At 35.1% G+C, this 21,280-nt stretch overlaps 1 protein-coding gene across 7 annotated transcripts in view; it reads left to right on the plus strand.

The window, feature by feature from the left end:
* Nucleotides 1-21,280, plus strand: part of LOC123539568 (zinc finger protein 768-like) — a 129,605-nt gene that overhangs the window by 77,708 nt on the left and 30,617 nt on the right. The window contains exon 5 of one of the 7 annotated variants that reach the window (XM_053526817.1): nt 11,211-11,732. The exons of 3 other annotated variants lie outside the window; for them this stretch is intronic. In XM_053526817.1, coding sequence (XP_053382792.1) covers nt 11,211-11,542 — 332 coding nt within the window. In that variant the 3' untranslated portion in view covers nt 11,543-11,732. Of the gene's footprint in view, nt 1-4,433; nt 7,821-11,210; nt 11,733-14,525; nt 15,917-20,342; nt 21,168-21,280 lie in introns of those variants that run through there. 3 more of the 7 variants (XM_053526831.1, XM_053526823.1, XM_053526822.1) reach the window with 3 other exon arrangements.

The following is a 21,280-nucleotide window of genomic DNA, read 5'->3' on the forward strand; positions in this document are numbered from 1 at the left end:
GGTAAAAGCTGAATGTTATTTGTATGTGGGAATTTTTTCAAAGCAATTTTACAGTTGCAATTTACTGGGAAGACAAACTAGATCACACTGAAAAAATGAGTTCACAGAAATGGAAACTGCTCTAGTAAACTTTTGAAATTGATTTTGTTTTTATTTATTTATATAGGAGTAGCTTTATTATGTTTGTAACAATTTGTGACAAGATTTACCAGCAAGAATGATATGAAATCGTTCACTGTCCACTGTATCAGTTTCCAAATGATTTACTTTGTATTGAGTCCAGTAATTTAAAGCTAAAGAGACATGTTTGAAACAGCAGTGAGAGTAAACTTAAATCCAGAGTAAAGAGAAAGCACACAGCTTTTTGTATTTAGCAGTTGTGACAGGATTTGAGAAAAACACACCACTGTGTATATCTCAAAGCTTATAAGAGACATGCTTAAAAATTGCTGTGACAGGAAATTTGTGAAGGGGAAAACAGAGAGGCATGCTTCTTGCATATTTCAAAGTTTATTTAGTGACATGTTTGAAAATGCAATGAAGGGAAATTTGTGAACCAGAGGAAGGGGAAAGCAAGCATGCTTCTGTGCATATTTTAAAGTTTGTATAGAGAAATGTTTAAAATGATAATGACCAAAACTTCTGAGCCATATATAGTAAAAAAAAAAAAAATCACAATTACTGTAGGGATATTTCAAAAGAAGAAATTTTGATGGAAGCCTCTGAAGTCAGATGTTTATGTGTTCTTTGTTAATTTCTTGAATTATTTACTTATTTCTTTTGACTGTACATGTACAATTACCGGTATTGATATATGATATGATCAATGTAAATAATAATATTAGCAATAAAATATGATTAAACTAATTACTTGAATAAATGCTGATTGACTAGGATACTTTTCATTGGCATAATGCAAGCCTTTTGTTCTTGCCATGTTTTATTGCATTTGGATGCTTTACTGACTTAATCCTTAAATCATTAAAAATGTTTGAGTATTTATTTTAATTACTATTTTGCTTATTGTTCAATTTATCAGTTAAAAATTTAAGAGAGGGAGGTTTACTTGAGACTAAATGGTTTTCCTTATGAAATAACTCACATATTCAGTGCGCTAATTTCAAAACAAAACAAAAGGCTGTGTTTTTATTAGCTCACCTGAGCCAAAGGCTCATGGTGAGCTTTTGTGACTGGTCAATGTCTGTCGTCCGTCGTGTGTCGTGTGTCCGTCAACATTTTCTAAAAATATCTTCTTGAAAACCACTGGGCAGAATTACAGCAAACTTCACAGGAATGATAGTTGGGGAGCCCCCTTTCAGAATTGTTCAAAGAATTGAATTCCATGCAGAACTCTGGTTGCCATGGCAACCGAAAGGAAAAACTTTAAAAATCTTTTTGTCCAAAACCACAGGGCATAGGGCTTTGATATCTGGTGTGTAGCATCATCTAGTGGTCCTCTACCAAAATTGTTCAAATTATCCCCTTAGGGTTAAAAATGGCCCTGTCCCGGGGGTCCCAAGTTTTACATAGACTTACATAGTGAAAAAAGTTTAAAAATCTGGGCCTGGGATGAAAAGAGGCCCTGCTCTGGGGGTCCCATGTTTTATATAGACATATAGGAAAAAAACTTTAAAAATCTTCTTGTCTGAAACCACACAACCTAAGCTTTTGATATTTGGTATGATGCATTGCTTAGTAGTTCTCTACCAAAATTGTTCAAATTATGCCCCGGGGGTTAAAAGAGGCTCCGCCCCGGGGTCACTTAATAAATTATTATATGAGTTATATAGGAAAAAATACTTAAAAAATTATCTGATCCTATTTCCAAGACTGTTTATTTATAATCACCTGATGACCCCAAGTAATATGATGTCACTTGACTGTGACCTTGACCTGCTGACCTACTTTCTTGTTTTGTAAGATACAGCCTTGAAATTTGGATGACATGTACAGTTTTGGACACCGATCGTAAAACTGAATTTCATTGACCATGAATGTGACCTACTGACTTTCTTAATATTTTAACATCAGTTTGACATTTGAAACATGTAGCTCATATTACTCAGGTGAGCAATCCAGGGTCATCATGACTCTCTTGTTATAATTTAAATAGCTTTCTGAAGCATTATATGTACATGTACATGTACTTAGTTCCAGAAATTAATCAGTATTTTGCTTACAGCATGTTCTGGGTACAAATTATTACAGTTCAATCAAAGATTACAAAATACGCTATATTAGACTATATGCTATGCATGTAATTTTCTTAGTTACCTCCTCTCATATGAATTTATACTTTGAAGACAATTACCCTTATGAACTGGTACATATTTGACAAATGAATATTAATGAAAAATTTTGTTAGAAATTAGACTACTTAAAAGCTCCCTTACGAAAATTTTCATTTTTGCCATTGTAATACCATTGCATTGTCAGTTTGTTGCCAGTAAAATATCAGTATATTGGCATATTATTGGTCTGCTATTACCTATTATTGATAGCTGAAACCAGTGTATTACCCACTTAATGCAAGATCTGACAATGGAATGGTACTAATCCTAACACAGACTGAAAGAAATTTGACGACAAACTGAATGATAAAGTGCATAATGATCCAAGACATCATAAGAGAATTTGATTAAAAAAAGTTTAAAAACTTATTCATTAAAATGTAAAACAACTGATATCAAACTGATTTCACACTGCCAACAATTTTGGAGGAAAAAAAATCAATACTCAGCTATTTTTATAAGGTGCCTTGTAATATTATTTTGTTGTGAAAATTGCTAAGATGTATATATTGCCAGTGTGTAACCAGTGTATTGTCAGTATCTGCTTTGAGTAAATTTATATCCAATGTACTGTCAGACAGACAGAAAACCCATACCATTGTGAGGTCAGATGCTGTTTTAAAAAAAATAACTTGTCCATTATATCCAGTGTGTTGCTATTCTCTAACCAGAAACTGACAATACACTGACACTAGTGCCAGTTTATTGCCAGAAATGGAAATTGTAGTGCCAGTATCATACCATGTTGTTGCCAGTTTGTTGTCAGTGAGGTCATCCAATAGTTGGTCTGTTTCCAGCTTCCTGCCAGTGTGTTGCCATTGTCATGCTAGAAACCAGTTTTGAGTGTTTAAACACGAAACCTGATTGCATTCAGACAAAATACATAACAATGAATAGTTTAATTATAATTAAATGTCAAAATGACATGTAAGTTCAAATTTGTAATGAACAAAAGGTATGACAGTGATGTTTATATAATGCATAAACACTGTATTATCAATTGAAGTGGCATGTTTAACAATTTTCTACAACTGAATTGAAGAACTATATGTTCCTACTGGTACATCAATACTTCTGATAAATGTTTTGGAAATGGACTATTAATGTAACTGTTGGATACTATTTTGATTGCCTCTGCAATGGTAATGAAAACCATTCTTTTTCACAAGAAATGTGGAATTTCCATAATCCATCATGTTCAAGCATTATGGATCTATAATGCTTTCATGAAATGCACATATCTTACCTGTTAGGAAGGGCATTTTATAGATTGCTAAATGTAGAATTCAGAAATAGTAATACATTGAAATATGGAAGTGATTATGCTGTAATTGGTAAATAGACTTGAAGGGTTGATATTGCCAGTGTTGCCAAAATTATTTTGATATGACATCATTCATGATCTTATTAATAACTGAATTACAAAATCATCTATTCGCACTCGTTTAAACAGCCTTTATAGTTGGTTCAAAAGCACTGAGAGTGCATACGGTCTTGCAGACTCAAAATAAATTCTTAATCACTTGTCTACCCGTCAGTCCATATACTATGATTCTAATTACTAATGTAAACTAAAGTTAGTCAAATATTTCCAGGTGGTGTGCAAATTGTTCAAATGTTGCTGAAACACTTGTATTATGATCATACATATCATGTTATTACATTAGTGAGGGATTACGTTAGTTATAACTTTACATCATTTTAATGCCCCATGTGGTTCTGGGATGATTTGTGTATGAAAAGAATTGGAACCACTGCCTTACCCTTGCATGATCGTAAGAGGCGACTAATAGGGTCTTAACACTTGGTTTTGCAGAAACTCTGTGATTCCAGCAGGTATGCAAATTTTGATTCTATACCTCATGTTTTTATTTTGATGTAAATGAGATGTGAAACCAAAATTTGTAGTCCTGTTTGGCGCCATATAACCTATACTGTGTTGGTGCGCGGTAAAACCCAAATAAATAAATAAATAAACATCATTTTAATTGAAATGTAATGCTTATAATATTATGTACTGTAATACTTATTTCAGCATTCATCACCAGAGTTCAGTCTCTCTTTTAGACATAAATAAGAAGTTAGATAAAGTTCTTGGAAGAAGTATAACAAATTTTAAAGTGAACCATTTGTATATTTCAGGAAGCATGAAAGGAGGTTCCAGTGAAATGAATAGCTTCCTGTCATCAATGGACACGTCAGCGCTACAAATAGCCCAGACTATAGAACGATTCCGATGCCAGTTATGTAATAAAGTAAATGGAACGAAAGCTGCTTTAGAGAGGCATATGTTCACTCATACTGGGGAAAGGAAATATGTGTGTTCATACTGTAGAAAGTCCTTCACAATCTCTAGTAGTCTATATAGACATATCAGGTCATTGCATGACCGAGATTTTGTTCCTAAGTAAAACCTTGCTCTTTGTTGAAACATCTGACATCTTGTATGGGTGAAAAGTTTTTTAAGTCATAACGACAGGGTAAGCAACGTGTCTGTGGTTACATAGGGCTTGACTGAAATGCTGTGGGCTTTTTTATAATGTATTCCTGTAAAATTTAAAATCTTATTTTGGATACATTCCTTTTGAACTTTGTAGTGTGTATATGTAAAATAAAAATAATTTTGGTACTTGCCAGCTCCATATAAAACTAATAGAAGACATTCATCATTTGTTGCAACATTGACTTGTGAGAAAGGATTTGCCTTTTGTAAAAAGTAAACAATGAATTTTTTGGTTCCGAGACATTTATTCCAGAAAACCTCAAATCGGGATTCTGACTTGCACAATAGAACATAGTCAGAATATTTCAACTTGATCCAAAACAGTACTTCATCAGATAGGAGGAATGTTGATAGATTTGAAAAGAGAAAACTATTATTAGTAGAGAAACTGTTGTTTGTAAATACTGATTTCGTGTCAGTTTAGACTTGTATTTATGTCTTCATTAGTTTCTTGGGCTTCAATGATTGATAATCCGCCAGCTTTAGTTCTTTTGGAAGTAAAACTTGTTAAGTGCTTGTTTAAGAAAACCTTACGATGTGATTTATGTTTGACTACTTTCCTAGTGGTAAAATACCTAATCCAAATCAATACTATTCACATGTGACATGTGTTAAAGGCTCATAATGCCTTAGTTTAAAATGCGGCTGCCACATTTTCCATTATGAACATTATAAATACATTAATTTCTTGTTAAATCCTATTTCTGATATTTTCTTTTAATGGTAGATATTAACGTTGAGTTAGTATTTTAAAACTTTTGTTACTTGCTTCTCAAAAAGTACATTATCTGACGACGCGAATCTGTAGAAATTGTAATTAACATGATTTTATGAATTGTGAATCTGGCGTTTTATTTTTGCATTCACCCAGTAAAACTTAAGTTATGTATTAGGTATTTTAAAAATTATGTCACACTCTCCTTTCAGGAAACATTAAACTTTGCAGAATGTTGGTCAGCGTGACTGTGAAATTTTGCACATAGGGTTTAAGGTTGAGGTAACCTTAACTGGAAATAGACCATTTCTATAAATAGAGAAAACTTCATCTTGTCAGCTCAGTAATTTCGTCTAATTTGAAATATCAAAATAAAGATTGGGTTACCATTGATAGCTTACAGAAAGCTAGGATTGTGATCATATATAGGAACACTGTATTTTCTGGCTAATTTTCAAGTTCTGCCTAGGTTTTGGTCTAAGCTACCTTTTGATCGCTTTCACTGGCGGCAACAACAAATGTATCACCATTGAACTTACATGTGTTGCCCTGCTCAAAATGAATGAAATTGGACAGACATGATATTTATTGTGTTTTTAGCTCACCTGAGTACAAAATGCTCAAAGGTGAGCTTTTGTGATTGCCCTTTGTCCGTCGTCGTCCGTCCGTCCGTCGTCAACAATTTGACAATTAACACTCTAGAGGTCACATTTTTGGCCCAATCTTAATGAAACTTTGTGAGAATGTTACCCTCAATAAAATCTTGGACGAGTTCGATATTCGGTCATCTGGGGTCAAAAACTAGGTCACCAGGTCAAATCAAAGGAAAAGCTTGTTAACACTCTAGAGGTCACAATTTTGGTCCAATCTTAATGAAACTTGGTCAGAATGTTACCCTCAATAAAGTCTTGGACGAGTTCGATATTCGGTCATCTGGGATCAAAAACTAGGTCACCAGTTCAAATCAAAGGAAAAGCTTGTTAACACTCTAGAGGTCACATTTTTGGCCCAATCTTAATGAAACTTGGTCAGAATGTTACCCTTAATAAAATCTTGGACGATTGTGATATTGGGTCATCTGGGGTCAAAAACTAGGTCACCAAGTCAAATCAAAGGAAAAGCTTGTTAACACGCTAGAGGTCACAATTTTGACCCAATCTTAATGAAACTTGATCAGAATGTTATCCTTAATAAAGTCTTGGACGAGTTCGATATTGGGTCATCTGGGGTCAAAAACTAGGTCACCAGGTCAGATCAAAGGAAAAGCTTCTTAACACTGTAGAGGCCGCATTTTTGACTGTATCTTCATGAAACTTGGTCAGAATGTTAATATTGATGATCTTAAGGTCCAGTTTGAATCTGGGTCATGTAGGATCAAAAACTAGGTCACCCGATCAAATCAAAGGAAAAGCTAGTTTACACTGTAGAGGCCACATTTCTGGCCATATCTTAATGAAACTTGGTCAAAATGTTAATCCTAACATGTTAATGATCTATAGCTCAAAGTTCAAATCTGGGTTAGGTGGGGTCAAAAACTAGGTCACCAGGTCAAATCAAAGGAAAAGCTTGTTAACACTCTACAGGCCATATTTGTGACTGTATCTTCATGAAACTTAGTCAGAATGTTAACCTTGATGGTATTTAGGACAAGTTTGAATCTGGGTCATGTTGGGTCAAAAACTAGGTCACCAGGTCAAATCAAAGGAAAAGTTAGTTAACACTTTAGAGGCCACATTTATGATAATGTCTTAATGAAACTTGGTCAGAATGTTAATCTTGATGATCTTTAGACCAAGTTTAAATCTGGGTCTGGTGGGGTCAAAAACTAGGTCAAATCAAAGGAAAAGCTTGTTAACACCCAAGAGGCCACATTTATGACTGTATCTTCATGAAATTTAGTCAGAATGCTAAACTTGATTATCTTTAGGTCAAGTTCGAATCTGGGTCATGTCTGGTCAAAAACTAGGTCACGGGGTCAAATCAAAGGAATAGCTAGTTTACACTTTAGAGGCCACATTAATTAAATATCTTAATGAAACTTGGTCAGAATGTTAATCTTGATGATCTTTAGGTCAGTAGGTCAGGTGAGCGATACAGGGCATTCATGGCCCTCTTGTTTATACTTTAACATTGTTTTTGCCGTGTAAATATAAATAAAACTGTTGTTTACATATAGTTAAAAAAAGATTACAAAAAATAACAATCAGCTTTTGTTGCTACTTGATGCATGTTGAATGTGCTTGACGTCTTGTATAACTTGTATCCTCTTGAAAAGAAGTATTGATTTCAATAAAGATAACTGGAAAGTTTATTTAGTCTTATATTGTCAATAAGTAACATGGTCATACAGTGTCATTAAGCAATTTGTTTTATGAACAGACGTCCAGGTTTAATTCTTCCAAGCCTCGATCTTGACGGTAGCCCGGTAGCCCGAGGCTGCCAGTTTTTCAGACGGACTACCGAATTTCCCAAGCTGGGTAGTCCGTCGGGCTACTAAGTTTTCAAACTTGTAAATAATAAAAGCGTGAAATTTCACCGATTAATCTGATGTTTCCTTTTAAATGACAACGATATTTCCGGTCCGCATAACACGAAAATTACCTGGATTGACTAGAATTTACCCGCGAATCGTAAAGATATCAAAACGTCATGCCAGTAATTTTCCATTCCACGAGCACGTGCGACCTATCGTATCGCCGCTACTTAAATGTTTATCGACACGTACACAAAAAACGCTTGTAGTGCATTAATTTTTTGATATAATCGCTTCAAATTTTCAGCCCCGCTTTAGAAGTAATACAGTTTGAATTCTATAACGATCTTAATAAGATGTCGACAGAAATGTAGGCAAAATTTTATAAAAACGATCGAAGTTTCATACAATTATTTGTAAAATTTCAAACAGCGCGATCTTAATTATTCATTTATTTCTAAAAGTAAATAAATAATACATACTATGGTCATAAAATTCAGGCTCTGACAAGAAAGTACTAAAAACAGAATTAAAAAATCTTAAATAATTAAAAAGCGGCAGCAATTTAAATACATCGAGTAAAATGATTTTTTGGCAAACAGATTTCTGCAAGTGCGGATGAATAGGTTACGGGACCTCGTGAACGTAAATTATATTGTTTGACACATTTACCTGTCAGTTTATACGGGATATTGCACATTCGCTTGAAAAAAAAATAAAGAAGAAACCTTTTTTACTGATTTCTTCTCAGCAGTTTAAAGAACCGAGGCCGTACGATCAGACAGTGATGTGTCACATGGCGCGAAAACATGACGTAATGCCATGACAATCTCGGGCAATTATACCGCTTTGATCTCCACTTCAGATGCCGTGATGCCGACACACTTCTTTTAGCTCTTTGAGAGGGTTTTAATTGATAATGAAAACAAGGCCAATTACTTGTTTAACAACAGAATAATTACCGATAATTGATGGGGGTTTTTTTTTTCGCTTTAAACACGGGTGGGTTGATGATGATTATGGACATATTATTTTGTCCACGTCGCCCCGGACTGAGATAATAGGCTACATTTACTTGATAATAGTGCTTACAAAAAGAACATACCGACCTACCGACCCTAATTTTTTTGGCCACCAGAAACACAACATTTTTGGGGGTGGGTGGAGTGGGGGGCTAACCAGCCAGATCCATTATTGCAGTTAAATTTGAACAGCTACACTATGTTTTAAAGGCCCTGACTAAAAAGAAAGTTTTAGAAGGGTAGTGCAAATTTGAACCCCATGCCTGGCATATAATAGGGTTATTATAACAGTAGCTTGATCTGGGATGCAGTATTCGGCTCGAGTGGATTTTGCCAGATCGGATCTCACGAGGCGCGCAAGCGCCGAGTGTGATCCGACCTTGCAAAATCCACGAGAGCCGAATACAAAGTCCCAGATCTAGCTACTGTTATAATGCCCCTTTTATTATATACCTTTACCATTTTGATTCTTGTTTTGTTCTTGAACGAAATCTTCAATGTTTATCGATATTAAATGGAACATAGTGAAGTTTTTATGTGCGCTTTTTATAGAAAAGTGTCGGCTAATGCATATTAATGTAAATAGTCCGGCAGCATACAATACGGAAGGTACAATACGGAATTCAAAAGGTACAATACGGAATTTTTGTCTGTCTGTTCATATTTAATTGTGAAATACAAGCAGATTTTTTTACAGAATTTATATAGGTATATAATAAAACTAGATACTGGTATATGTCTTACTTTTTTTCTACAGTTTTCTCCCATAATTTCTGTCTGCTAGTTACTTGAATATTGCAACATGTTATCCACTTACGTTTGCTTAGCCTGCACATGGATAGTAAGGGTAGTTTAGTTGCCTACACTTTAAATAACTGAATGTTGAATCAAGCATAAACTAAAATACATATTTTTTAAACAAAATGATTTCGGGCAATTAAAAATCTTTTCGGGCAAGTGGTTTTCTTAACTTACTTGCCTGAAATGACAAGTGCTAAAAAAAATTAAGGCGAAGACTGTAATATATTTTTCTCTTTTCCAAAAAGGGACTACCAGAAACCTGATCGGGCTACTTGATTTCACAAGTTGGTAGCCCTGCTGGCTACCAGCAAAAGTAGGTTAAGATCGAGGCCTGTCTTCATTTACCAGTTAACTCGTTTGCAGAAACTAGTATGGCCAGTTTACTATGTTATGAATACCTTGTCCCTACTGAACAAGTCGGACTGCCAGGAGACTGTTCTTTGGGAAACTATTTCAAAATTGATTGCGTTTTAGTTTAGATTATCACGAGTGATCTTTAAGACATTAAATATAATTCCAGTTGGGATAGATATTTCAGGGAGGAAATATTCGTGAAGTTACTGGCTATGTTATACACTGGTACTTTCTTGTCCCTCAAATATGAATTAAGCAGTGCATCCATGTTAAAAGTCTGTTGTGTTTTGTCAGCCTTTTGCTCAGATTGATTCGAAGAAAGAATTGGAACCATGTTATAGTTGCTTCCTTGGATTAACGTTGACACTTACGTAAACTGATCTAATTCAGTTGGTTATCATAAGGTTAGGACTGAGCTTAAATAAAACTGAGAAAGTTGGATAAAGTTGAAACGCGGTATCTTAAACTTGCTTCTCTCAAAATCTCGAAGACATATTCAAGTCCTGCCCCGTAAGAATGGTTTTAGTCGAATTTCGATTATCTCGAAGTACAACGCTTTTAGTTCAAGATACTAAGTCTGAACAGAATACGAAAATATCTGTTTTTAGGGGAAAGTTTTAAAAATGAAAGCACAGGACGCAGTGCAGCCAAACGAAAGATAGAACACATTTTACTGTTTCTGCTTGTGAGACGAAATGAAATGCATCCGTGACCCCAAACGCACCATTGCAACGTCTTGAGTCGAAGTCGGCCGATAAGTAAAGTTCACAGTTCCTGGAAAAATAATCTAAACTGAAATCATGTGTTCTGATGTACACATAACAGGCAATTCAGTTTGAACCTGATCACAATGCCAGTACAGTTTTAACTTAGCCGAGTTTTGAAACTGCATAATTATGTCCTAATACAAAAATAGATTACAAAGTCTGTAACCGTAATAAACGTCTATCTTTAATTATAATAAATAATTTCAACGTTTTAAATAGGTAAAGCATTTATTTTCCGGTACAGATTAGATGGTATATTATTTTTTTTTTCTTTTTTATTTCAGGTGCATTGATAGACGCAGTATCAGGAAACTTTGAAAGAAATATTTTCCCACGGCCTACTAGAAACCAGAAGATATACAAGAAAAACGAACGCTTTTCTTCGGCAGAAGGCGAAACGACTTTGACGTCGCAAATTGTGGATATAGCCGAAAAATACCGCTGCTGTTTTTGCAATAAAGTGAATGGTTCCCGACTTGCATTAGAAAGGCATATGCTTACTCATACAGGGGAAAGGAACCATGTGTGCAGCTATTGTAATAAGGCTTTCACCATATGCAGCAGCCTGTATAGACACATCCGGGCACTACACGATCCTCATTTTGTACCGAAATGATGCCGTTTGATGCGGACACCTTGGACTTGTTTCTTTGTTAACAACTTTTCTTCTGCTCAGTTTATGCTTTGTACGGTTGCTTTAAATTTAAATACGTTTGTATGGGAAATCATATTTGACAGTTAGTAATGTAGGACTTCTGAAGATACTCGCTGGAAATGGCATTTAATGTTATAATCCTAACAGACGTGTTGAGGCTTCATTTGAATCGACCTTCCGGGTCATTAACTGATACATATATATCTGTAAATACTTGTATACATTTTAAGCGTTGACTTTAACTTTACGCTTACAGTAGTTCAGTCAGTGGCAAAAGTGTATCTGATTAACTTTTACCCTGCTAGATTTCTAAAATGGATTGGTCCATTAATATAATGTTTGCTATACATCGGAGAAGCATTCTTGCATTTACTTCTCTGTGTGCCAATTCACAAAAGTACTAGGTCAGCAAGGTCACAAGGCAAATCAGTTTGATAGACAAATCCTTAAACATTTAGTTTTGAAAAAGTTTTGCGATGACAGCTACCAGAATGACACATGCATGGTCAAAACAGTGAGGAACTAATGCAACTTTAAGTAAGAAACAAAGATCCAGTAACGCCTCATTTCAAGAAAGTTGTCCCCGCAAATCAGAACACTTCACCAGTATATGTGGAGATGTATACATGTATAGCACATATACGCACACAAATACATAGAGTAAAACATATATAGACTAACATAGATATGTACACAATTGAGGATCTGTAATGAAAACCAGTGAATTGTGCAATAAATCTCGTGCTAAATTCAAGAAAGAATGCAGTATACTGCAGGGTGAATCCCATACGTACAAAATGATAACAAAAGGCATACAGATTTGACTTAAAACACGTGCTTAAAAAGAAAGTAATTTCCTTTAAATATGGCTCCTATGGTCAAAACAAAGGTTTGAAAATTCAACATGAAGTTCTCACAAACATATTTTTGTAAAACAACTGTTCTATAACTGTTTGACAGAACTACATGAATTTTTAAGTTGCAATACTCTGCGACTTGAATGCAAAGTTTTAAATCTCATGTATATATATTGTCTTTCAAATTAGTCAAATATGACTTATTTCAACTTACGCATCAGTCTGGTTAACTTTGTCAAAACAGTTCCGAAATGATTATCTGTCCTTGCTCATAAGAAAACATATTACAGTGAAAAGTACAAAAAGAATATCAATTTGATGGGTATTTTAGTTGACGAATCAGAAAGACCCCAGGTACCCCAGTGGGCATCATTTCATTACGAGTGGGCACCTGGGTAAACCACCGACCCTCGTAAGCCAGCTTGATGGCTTCCTCACATGAAGAATTCTACACCCCAAGTGAGGCTCAAACCCACATTGGTAGGGGGCAAGTGGTTTGAAGTCTATGACCATAACCACCTGGGAACGGAGGCCCCTTCAAATGGATAAAGTAAATAGAGTCATAAAACATTTGTATAAATTTTAGCGAAAACTTGAGCCTTAAAGCAATTACGTAATAATAAAGGTAGAGTCACATTCTAAGAACGCAGCCACCCATACAGCGCTCCGCAAAGAAACGAGTGTACTGTAAGCAAACGCAATAAATCTCAAATGTTCCCATAATAGAAGACAACATTTTTACTAAAATATTACATCATAAGAAATAATAATAAAATATTACAAACTTGAGGTGTTTTAAACTGATTTCATATGAATAGTGTTTTTCACATTTTGATAACAGTTACATTGAAACCTTGTTTTACAGTCGAAAAACATAGAGCAATGTCTTTCTGTAACTCTTGAGTTTCTCGTATTTCTTTTTGTAGCAACTAGATTATGAAACTCGTACTGAAACGGTATGATGAAAACCGGCGGTATGTAACAGAAAGAATGATAAATGACTGGTATTAGTTATGAGCTTACTCAATTCTGATTTGCCTGGCAGCAGCAACTGACCACCTTGTTTGCTTAACGGGAATTGCAGACGAGTGATTAGACTACATGTTTTCTCTCAAACATCTTCCATAGGGAAGTAGATATAATAATTCATGTTAAAAATCTCTCTTTGTTGAATTATCGGCCACCTGGCCTTTATCAAAACATGAAAAGTCATCGATACAGGCATGTAACATCCATTATATAATACTTTTTTGGTCTCAACATGTTTTGATAAAGGCCAGGTGGCCGATAATTCAATAAAGAGTGATTTTTAACATGAATTATTATGTTTTCTGTTATGGACAATTAAACGGGTTGTTATGCTTCCCGACAAAATTCCGGGGAAGATGTACATACAGTTGCCGCCTTAATTGTCCCACCAGTCCGTACGACCCAGACTCTTTGTCTAGGTAACTCCTACGATACAGAAAGAAATCTGTCGTTATGAAGTGAATCAGTACATGAATGTACTATGTCCGGTTTATGGGTAACAGCCCTTTGAAATGTTACTGAATGCTGTATATCACTATTTTAATATAAACCTGCTCTACATTTTTAAAACGATCTGGTCTAAACTTACGGAAATATATCTTTTTGAAATGAACTTGTGCATATAGGCGGGACGTGAATGTACCATTATGTGCCTTTGTTTTACCAAACACATGTAACTTGTTCTGTCCAATATGCAAAATATTATTTTAAAGCTTGTGAACATAACTGCTCTAACTATTTTCTAGCATAAACTTCCACAAAAATGTATCGCTATGAAGTGAATTTGCACACCACTATTGTAACACCTTTGTATAAAAGCTGAATCCAGTATAATTCTTCTATAAAGATATGATGTTCTATGGGAGGCAAAGGTATACATGTACACAATTGTCATTGTCTTTCGAAACTTTATTCTTAGACAATTTTATCGTATGTTCCTTTGAATGGTTTAGTTTAATCATATTTTATTGTATGTAATTTTCGTTTCTACCTATATAGACCATAGAATGGTACAATGTAATGAATTATCAATTTATACATTGTTGTTTATTTTACAGGGAATGTTGACTTTAACACAGACATGATGTTAAACCCCATGCAGAAGGGATCACTTGCTTTACTCGGGTGTCCTTTCTGTAAAAAGGTGTTCCTAAGCAAGCACGATAGGGAGAAACATATACGCAGACATACTGGAGAACGGCCATACGTGTGTGACTATTGTACTAGAGCATTCTCACAGAGCAGTGGATTGTACAGACATATAAGAACTTTACACGATCCTAACTTTTTGTCAGCAAAACAAGCGGACAAGTGACATGTCTATTTAAGAGTGACTGTATGTATAAACTACGGGTCGAATTCTGACTCTGTGTATAATATGGAAAAATGTTCCGAGTTAATTGATAGTTCTAAAGATGACTGTATTGGTATAATTTCTAGAAAGTCAGCTCAGACCTTTGAATTGGTTATAATATTTCACCAGCATTTTTAATCTTTTCAGTTCAGTGTATTTATAAGTTACCCGTTTTGACAGCTTTGAGGCCATTCAAGATTATACTCCCATTTTCGTTTACATCTTTTGGAACATGAACTTAAAATAGTAATTGTTCAATTTGATGCATTGCTTTCTTTCTGGGACTTCCTTTCTAGTAGCTTTTACTTTAAACAATTTATATGCTGTTTGATCTGCCAAAAACGTAACAAGATTTTAGGTTGAATAAGAAAGTACTTTGGTATTATACAATTTTAAGTGTGGTAATAGGAACCTTTCTTCAAAATATCATTATTAGTTTAATATTCATCGTCAGGAATGATTTAATTAGGATATTTTCCATTGTTAAAATAGCACAGTTAACAGCATTTTCTTAAAATCCTTTCTGACTTTAATTGTTAATGGACTGTTATAAATATTTGAGGAGACCTTTTTTTTTTAAATGTGATTTTGCCCGATTTTTTACACAGGGAAAAATACATATATGGCCGTAAAATTTGCATTTTTAATGAAATTTTAAATATTGAACAGGATCATTTTATCGCCTTCGGAGACCGTTAGAAAGATATATAGGTCTAGTTTTCGTCTGGACCTTGCCAAAGAAATTAGCCAAGACTGAAGTCCAGCAGGAATAGCTATTAAATAAAAACGGCCACCTGCATGGCACTTTACATAGAATTGTATACACTTGCATATAAACTGTGTACACATACACACAAGTAAAAAATGAATAAAGTAATGAATGAAATAATAAAACACCTATGAAAGAAGCAGAGGCAAACATGAAAGGCACGTTGGAAGGGTCAATGGCAGACCTACAACCGGGAAATTTAATTAAACTGTGCCGCCAGCATATTATAATATCGTAAAATGAACATAATTATTCAATTAAAATATAACAACATATTTTTGTATATATAGAAATTACACCTATCTTGAAATAAAGAAAAAAAAGGGATTTTTGTCAAAAGTGTGCAGATATTCTATTTCCATTGACCTGTTTAGAGTAATAGATTTTAGAAAAATTGAAAGCGTGAGTTCACGTGTTTTTATCTTATGCTGCCAAAGGTCTTTATTTCTTAAGACGTATACACAGTATGGTTCTTTCAACACCAAATGTTTTGTTTCTGTATTATGTGATGATGACTTACTTGTTCGATGGGTCATCTAACCCTTATCCTGCTGGACGCGATTGATTCTGCCTTTGCGACCGTCCAGTCTGATCAAGATCTGCACTGTTCGCATTCAGTCAGTGTTGTTTTGGTAAGCATCCCTTTTAACACTCAATGGTTCTGTTCAAATTGGAAGATGGACAAGTCCATTATAGAAATTTAGCACTGTGAGGCTACTTACGTTCTAATGCATCGGAAAGCCGTACTTTGTTATGAAGCCGTCCGTCCGTTAGCAAGTTCATGTCCGCTCTGTTACTCTTGAACCCCTTGAAGGATTTCGAAGACATATATGCTCACATCGAGACGACGAGCAGTACGCATGTTTTGGACGGCTCGCTTCAAGGTTAAGGTCACACTTAGAGGTCAAAGGTCATGACTTTGTTTCGTGTCCGCTCTATAACTCTTAAACTGCTGGAAGGTTTTTAAAGAAACTTGGCACAAATGTTCACCACATCGAGACGACGTGCAGAGCGCATATTTCGGACGGCTCGCTTCAAGGTCAAGGTCACACTTAGGTGTCAAAGGTAATACCTTCGGGCGTATATTGCTCCGCATTGCGGTGCTCTCATTTTATGAAAACCGAAGAATAGCAAGTTTCAAAATTGACTGAATAGCAAAGGCAAAATCACTTAACGCCAGGATCGAAAATGTTATATTTAGAAATGTTGGAGAAACACAAAGTGTTTACATGTACATCACTACGTTGCCCAGAATTACCGATAAAGTATGTTACGCGGGCACGCATGTTTGTTACTTAGCTGACTGTTCGTATCTGGCCACCACGACATAATTTCTGCTATAAAGCCTAAAGTACACATACAAATATTTTACGAGCAAGTAAAATTATAAAGCATCAACTCAAAAATCGCACTGTATTTAACTTGTGGCAGTCAGTTTATTCAGTCAGTATCGTGAGGAAAGCAGGGATAAAATACACGTTTTAAGATGTGTCCAGAATGGCCACAATATCTTCATCAAATTATGAAGTGGCCAACGATTGAGATATTCCAAGGCAAAAAATGTTCGCTAAATAATATAAACCACGGGTGATGGGAATAAACGGAATTGACTGGTCGTGGGTGTTCGATGATCTAAGATGGATTTCAATTTTGTATCTATAAAGCTACTGGAATGCTTTGTTCGTAAATATATACATACAAAAATTATATTCTTGACAGCTCGGTGCGAATATGTAATGTTAGTTCTGTAACATTTTTTGATAGACACCAGCTATTCTTTAGTCCCATTTTATTTTATGCATATTTGGTAAAAATTAAGATTCTTTATAAGTATGGGCCCAGGTCAGTAGCTATAAAGCCAAAGATACATATCAGTAATACTGATTTATTTTCTTACTCATTCCATGGAGAGGTTCATTCTATGGAAAGGCAGAAGTTACTGACACGGACCTTTATCCCATAAAGACTTTGAAAACTTAAAATGCAGGTCTCATACACCAAGCTCACTGTCATACACCAAGCTCACTGTCATTTGGGCTTAAATAAATAGAAACAATATTGTTTTCTTAGAGGGAAACACCCTATAAAACAAAGGGGTAGAAATCATTACTTAGTCGATGATTTGCATACAGAAGATTCAGATCAGTAAAGGTCTGACAAGAAATCCAAAAAAGGAATTAATCATTTTGTCTAGTTTATATCTATTTATTGCAATGGGGTTATTTGAAATAGCAGAAACAAGATTAAGTAGGTTAATGCTTAGTTTACAATTGCAGAGTGAAAGAGATATCCGTGAGAAGATACAGGGCAACGCTTAGTTTACACCTGGTCATTTTAAAGCAAAGTTAATTATTTTGTATGGAGATATTATAGAAATTGTTTTAACAATACCAGTGGGTTGCGAACTAAACCTTTGTATCTGTTTGTAAGGTCATTTATATATTTGTTTTAGTATCCATATTACATTATTTGATGAAGATATTATGGAATACATATGATTCTTGTAAATATATGCCACATGGCTATGCACAGAGGTTAAAATGGTTATACCCTCTTTCTAAATTATGAAATGCCTTGACCAACAGGGGACTTCGTATAGTAATACTGGAGCAGGTCCTAAAGTTTGTTTGTATTTAATTTTATAATGATCAAAGCCTTTCTTTAACAGCTGCTGGAAAAAAATATGAAACTGTTTTTTTTTTTGCCTTATGTATAATCAATCTGATTGCTAATGACGCTGTAGAGTTTATGGACCAGTTTTAGGTATTCCAATTTTCACACTAATTCAGAAACTTGGTGTACAGTATCAGCATGAAGCAGACATCCGCGTATTGTCCATCCCTTTTTCAGCATGCATCCTAATTCAAATGAAACACGGTAAACTGCCAAAGGCTCAGGTTGAGCTATTGTGATCGCTCCGTCCGTTCGTCCACACTTTCCTTTAAACAACATCTCCTAAACCACCGAGCCAATTTTGATGAAACTTCACAGGGATGATCCTTGGATGGTCCTCTTTAAAAATTATTCAAAGAATTGGATTCCATACAGAACTCTGGTTACCATGGCAACCGAAAGGAAATACTTAAAATATCTTCTTGTCCAAAACCATAAGGCCTAGGGCTTTGATATTTAGTATGTAGCATCATCTAGTGGGCCTCTACAAAGGTTGTTCAAATTATCCCCCTAGGTTCAAATATGGCCCCACCCCGGGGGTCACATGATTTATATAGACTTATATAGGAAAAAACTTTGAAAATCTTCTTGTCCAAAACCATAAGGCCTAGGGCTTTGATATTTAGTATGTAGCATCATATAGCGGGCCTCTACCATGATTGTCCAAATTATCTCCCTAGGGTCAAATATGGCCCCACCCTGGAGGTCACATGGTTTATACAGACAAACTTCGAAAATCTTCTCGTCCAAAATCGTAAGGCCTAGGGCTTTGATATTTAGTATGTTGCATCATCTAGTTAGCCTCTACCAAGATTGTTCAAATTATCCCCCTAGGGTATAATTTGGTCCCGCTATGGGGGTCACATTGTTTCTGTAGATTTATATAGGGAAAAACTTTGAAATTCTTCTTGTCAACAAACAAAAAAACGGCTTGGGGCTTTGATATTTGGTATGTAGCATCATATTGTGGGCCTCTACTAAGATTGATCGGGGGGGGGGGGGGGGGGGGGGAAACCACAAGACCTAGGCTTTTGATATTTGGTATGTAGCATTGCCTTGTGGTTCTCCACCAAGATTGTTCAAATTATTACAATGGGGGGAAAAGAGGCCCTGCCACGGGGTTCCCTAGTTTTACATAGACATATATAGGAAAAAGCTTTAAAAATCTTCTTGTCTGAAAATGCAAGGCATAGGCTTTTGATATTTGGTATGTTGCATTGCCTAGTGGTCCAGTACCAAGATTATTCAAATTATGACCCCGAGTTGAAAAGAGGCTCTGCCCTGGGGTCCCAAGTTTTACATAGATTTATTTAGGAAAAACTTTAGAAACCTTCTTGTCTTAAAGTTCAAGGTCTATGCCTTTGATATTTTGTATGTATCATTGCCTAATCTATCTCTAACAAGGTTGTTCGAATTATGCCCCTGGGGTGAAAAGAGGCACCTTCCCAGGGGTCACCTGATATATGAGTTATATAGGAAAAATACTTCAAAAATTATCAGATCATATTTCCTAGACTGTTTAATTATATTTAGCAGATGGCCCCAAGTGATAAGGTGTCACCGGACTGTGACCTTGACCTACTTTCTTGTTTTTAAAGATACAGCCTTGGAATTTGGATGACATGTACAGTTTTGCACACCAATCTTAAAACTGACTTTCTGTGACCATGAATATGAACTACTGACCTACTTTCTTGTTTTTGAAGCTTTAGCAAAGAAATTTGTTCAATCAAGCAATTTAACTCAGGTGAGCGATATAGGGCCATAAAAGCCCTCTTGTTTGTGTTTAGTTATGCCCTTTTTGGACTTCCTACTATTGTTGTTTCAATATTTTTTCTATATAGCATTTTCAGGGGACATATGTCATACAGTTGCGGAATTATGACATCACTATTGTTAGCTAAAAAGGTTCAGACTACGAAACTTTTAATTTTGTAAATATTGAGTGTAAATGAATACAGGTACAATTAGATGTAGGCCTTATAGGGCATGTAAGCCACAAGTAGATTTATACATGTTCTAACTAGTTTATATCATTTAAAGTTAATGCATTCTGTAGATTTTTTTCTTCTTTTCCAGGTACATTGCCAATAGCGGACGACCAGTTACAAGTGTCATTTTCTGGTATGAAGGCATACCGATGTGAAATATGTAACAAGATATGTGCGTCACAAGTTGATCTTGGTAGACATATGAGAAAACATACTGGAGAAAAACCATATGTCTGTCAAGTGTGTAACAAGGCTTTCTCGCAATCAAGTAATATGTATACTCATATGAGAATGCGTCACGGAATGAAGTTTCAAAAGAAATGATGAAAGTAGTTCAACATGATTTTGCGATAAATTCTGCATTTGATAGCTACATTTGTCAAGTGTGTAACAGATATACAAGTGTTCGTGCACTTGGGAATGTGTCATTTTTAATTCAGAAGGAAGCATTGTTTGTCCCGCATGTAACAAGACTTTCTCAAGCTCATTGTCATCAAAGTTCGACATGAAATCAGATTTGAAAAAATGGCTGAATTATATATTTATGAACTAGGTTGCAATCATTATTCCTCTAGAAAGAAGATATTCGTTTGTCAAATAAGCAACACTGTTTTTTTTTACAAGGGTGCAAGCATATAGTAATTAGACATCGAATAAAATCTTGAAAAGAATAATTGAATATAATATATGTGACACCAATTTTGCAATTCAAGGAGAAGCCGAAGTGTTCTTGTATGAAAATGTGACATGAACTGAATATTTGGAGTACATTATTGCGTTTTATAAGATGATTTTGCTATCATCATTCCAATATTTCATTATGGAGAAGGCTTTCTTTTGTTTTTCTTTGCCAAGTGTGTTAGACAACTTTTCACAGATAAAGGACATTTATGTCAAGTCGTTACACATATAGAAATGTGAAATTAAATTATATTAGATTGTATGTATGTTTTGTGCCGATTAGACAAATATATTACCTGAATAGGTATTAGAATGATATATGTTTTATGTCATATATGTATCACG

Source organism: Mercenaria mercenaria, chromosome 16 (assembly GCF_021730395.1).
Source record: "Mercenaria mercenaria strain notata chromosome 16, MADL_Memer_1, whole genome shotgun sequence".
NCBI lineage: Eukaryota > Metazoa > Mollusca > Bivalvia > Venerida > Veneridae > Mercenaria > Mercenaria mercenaria.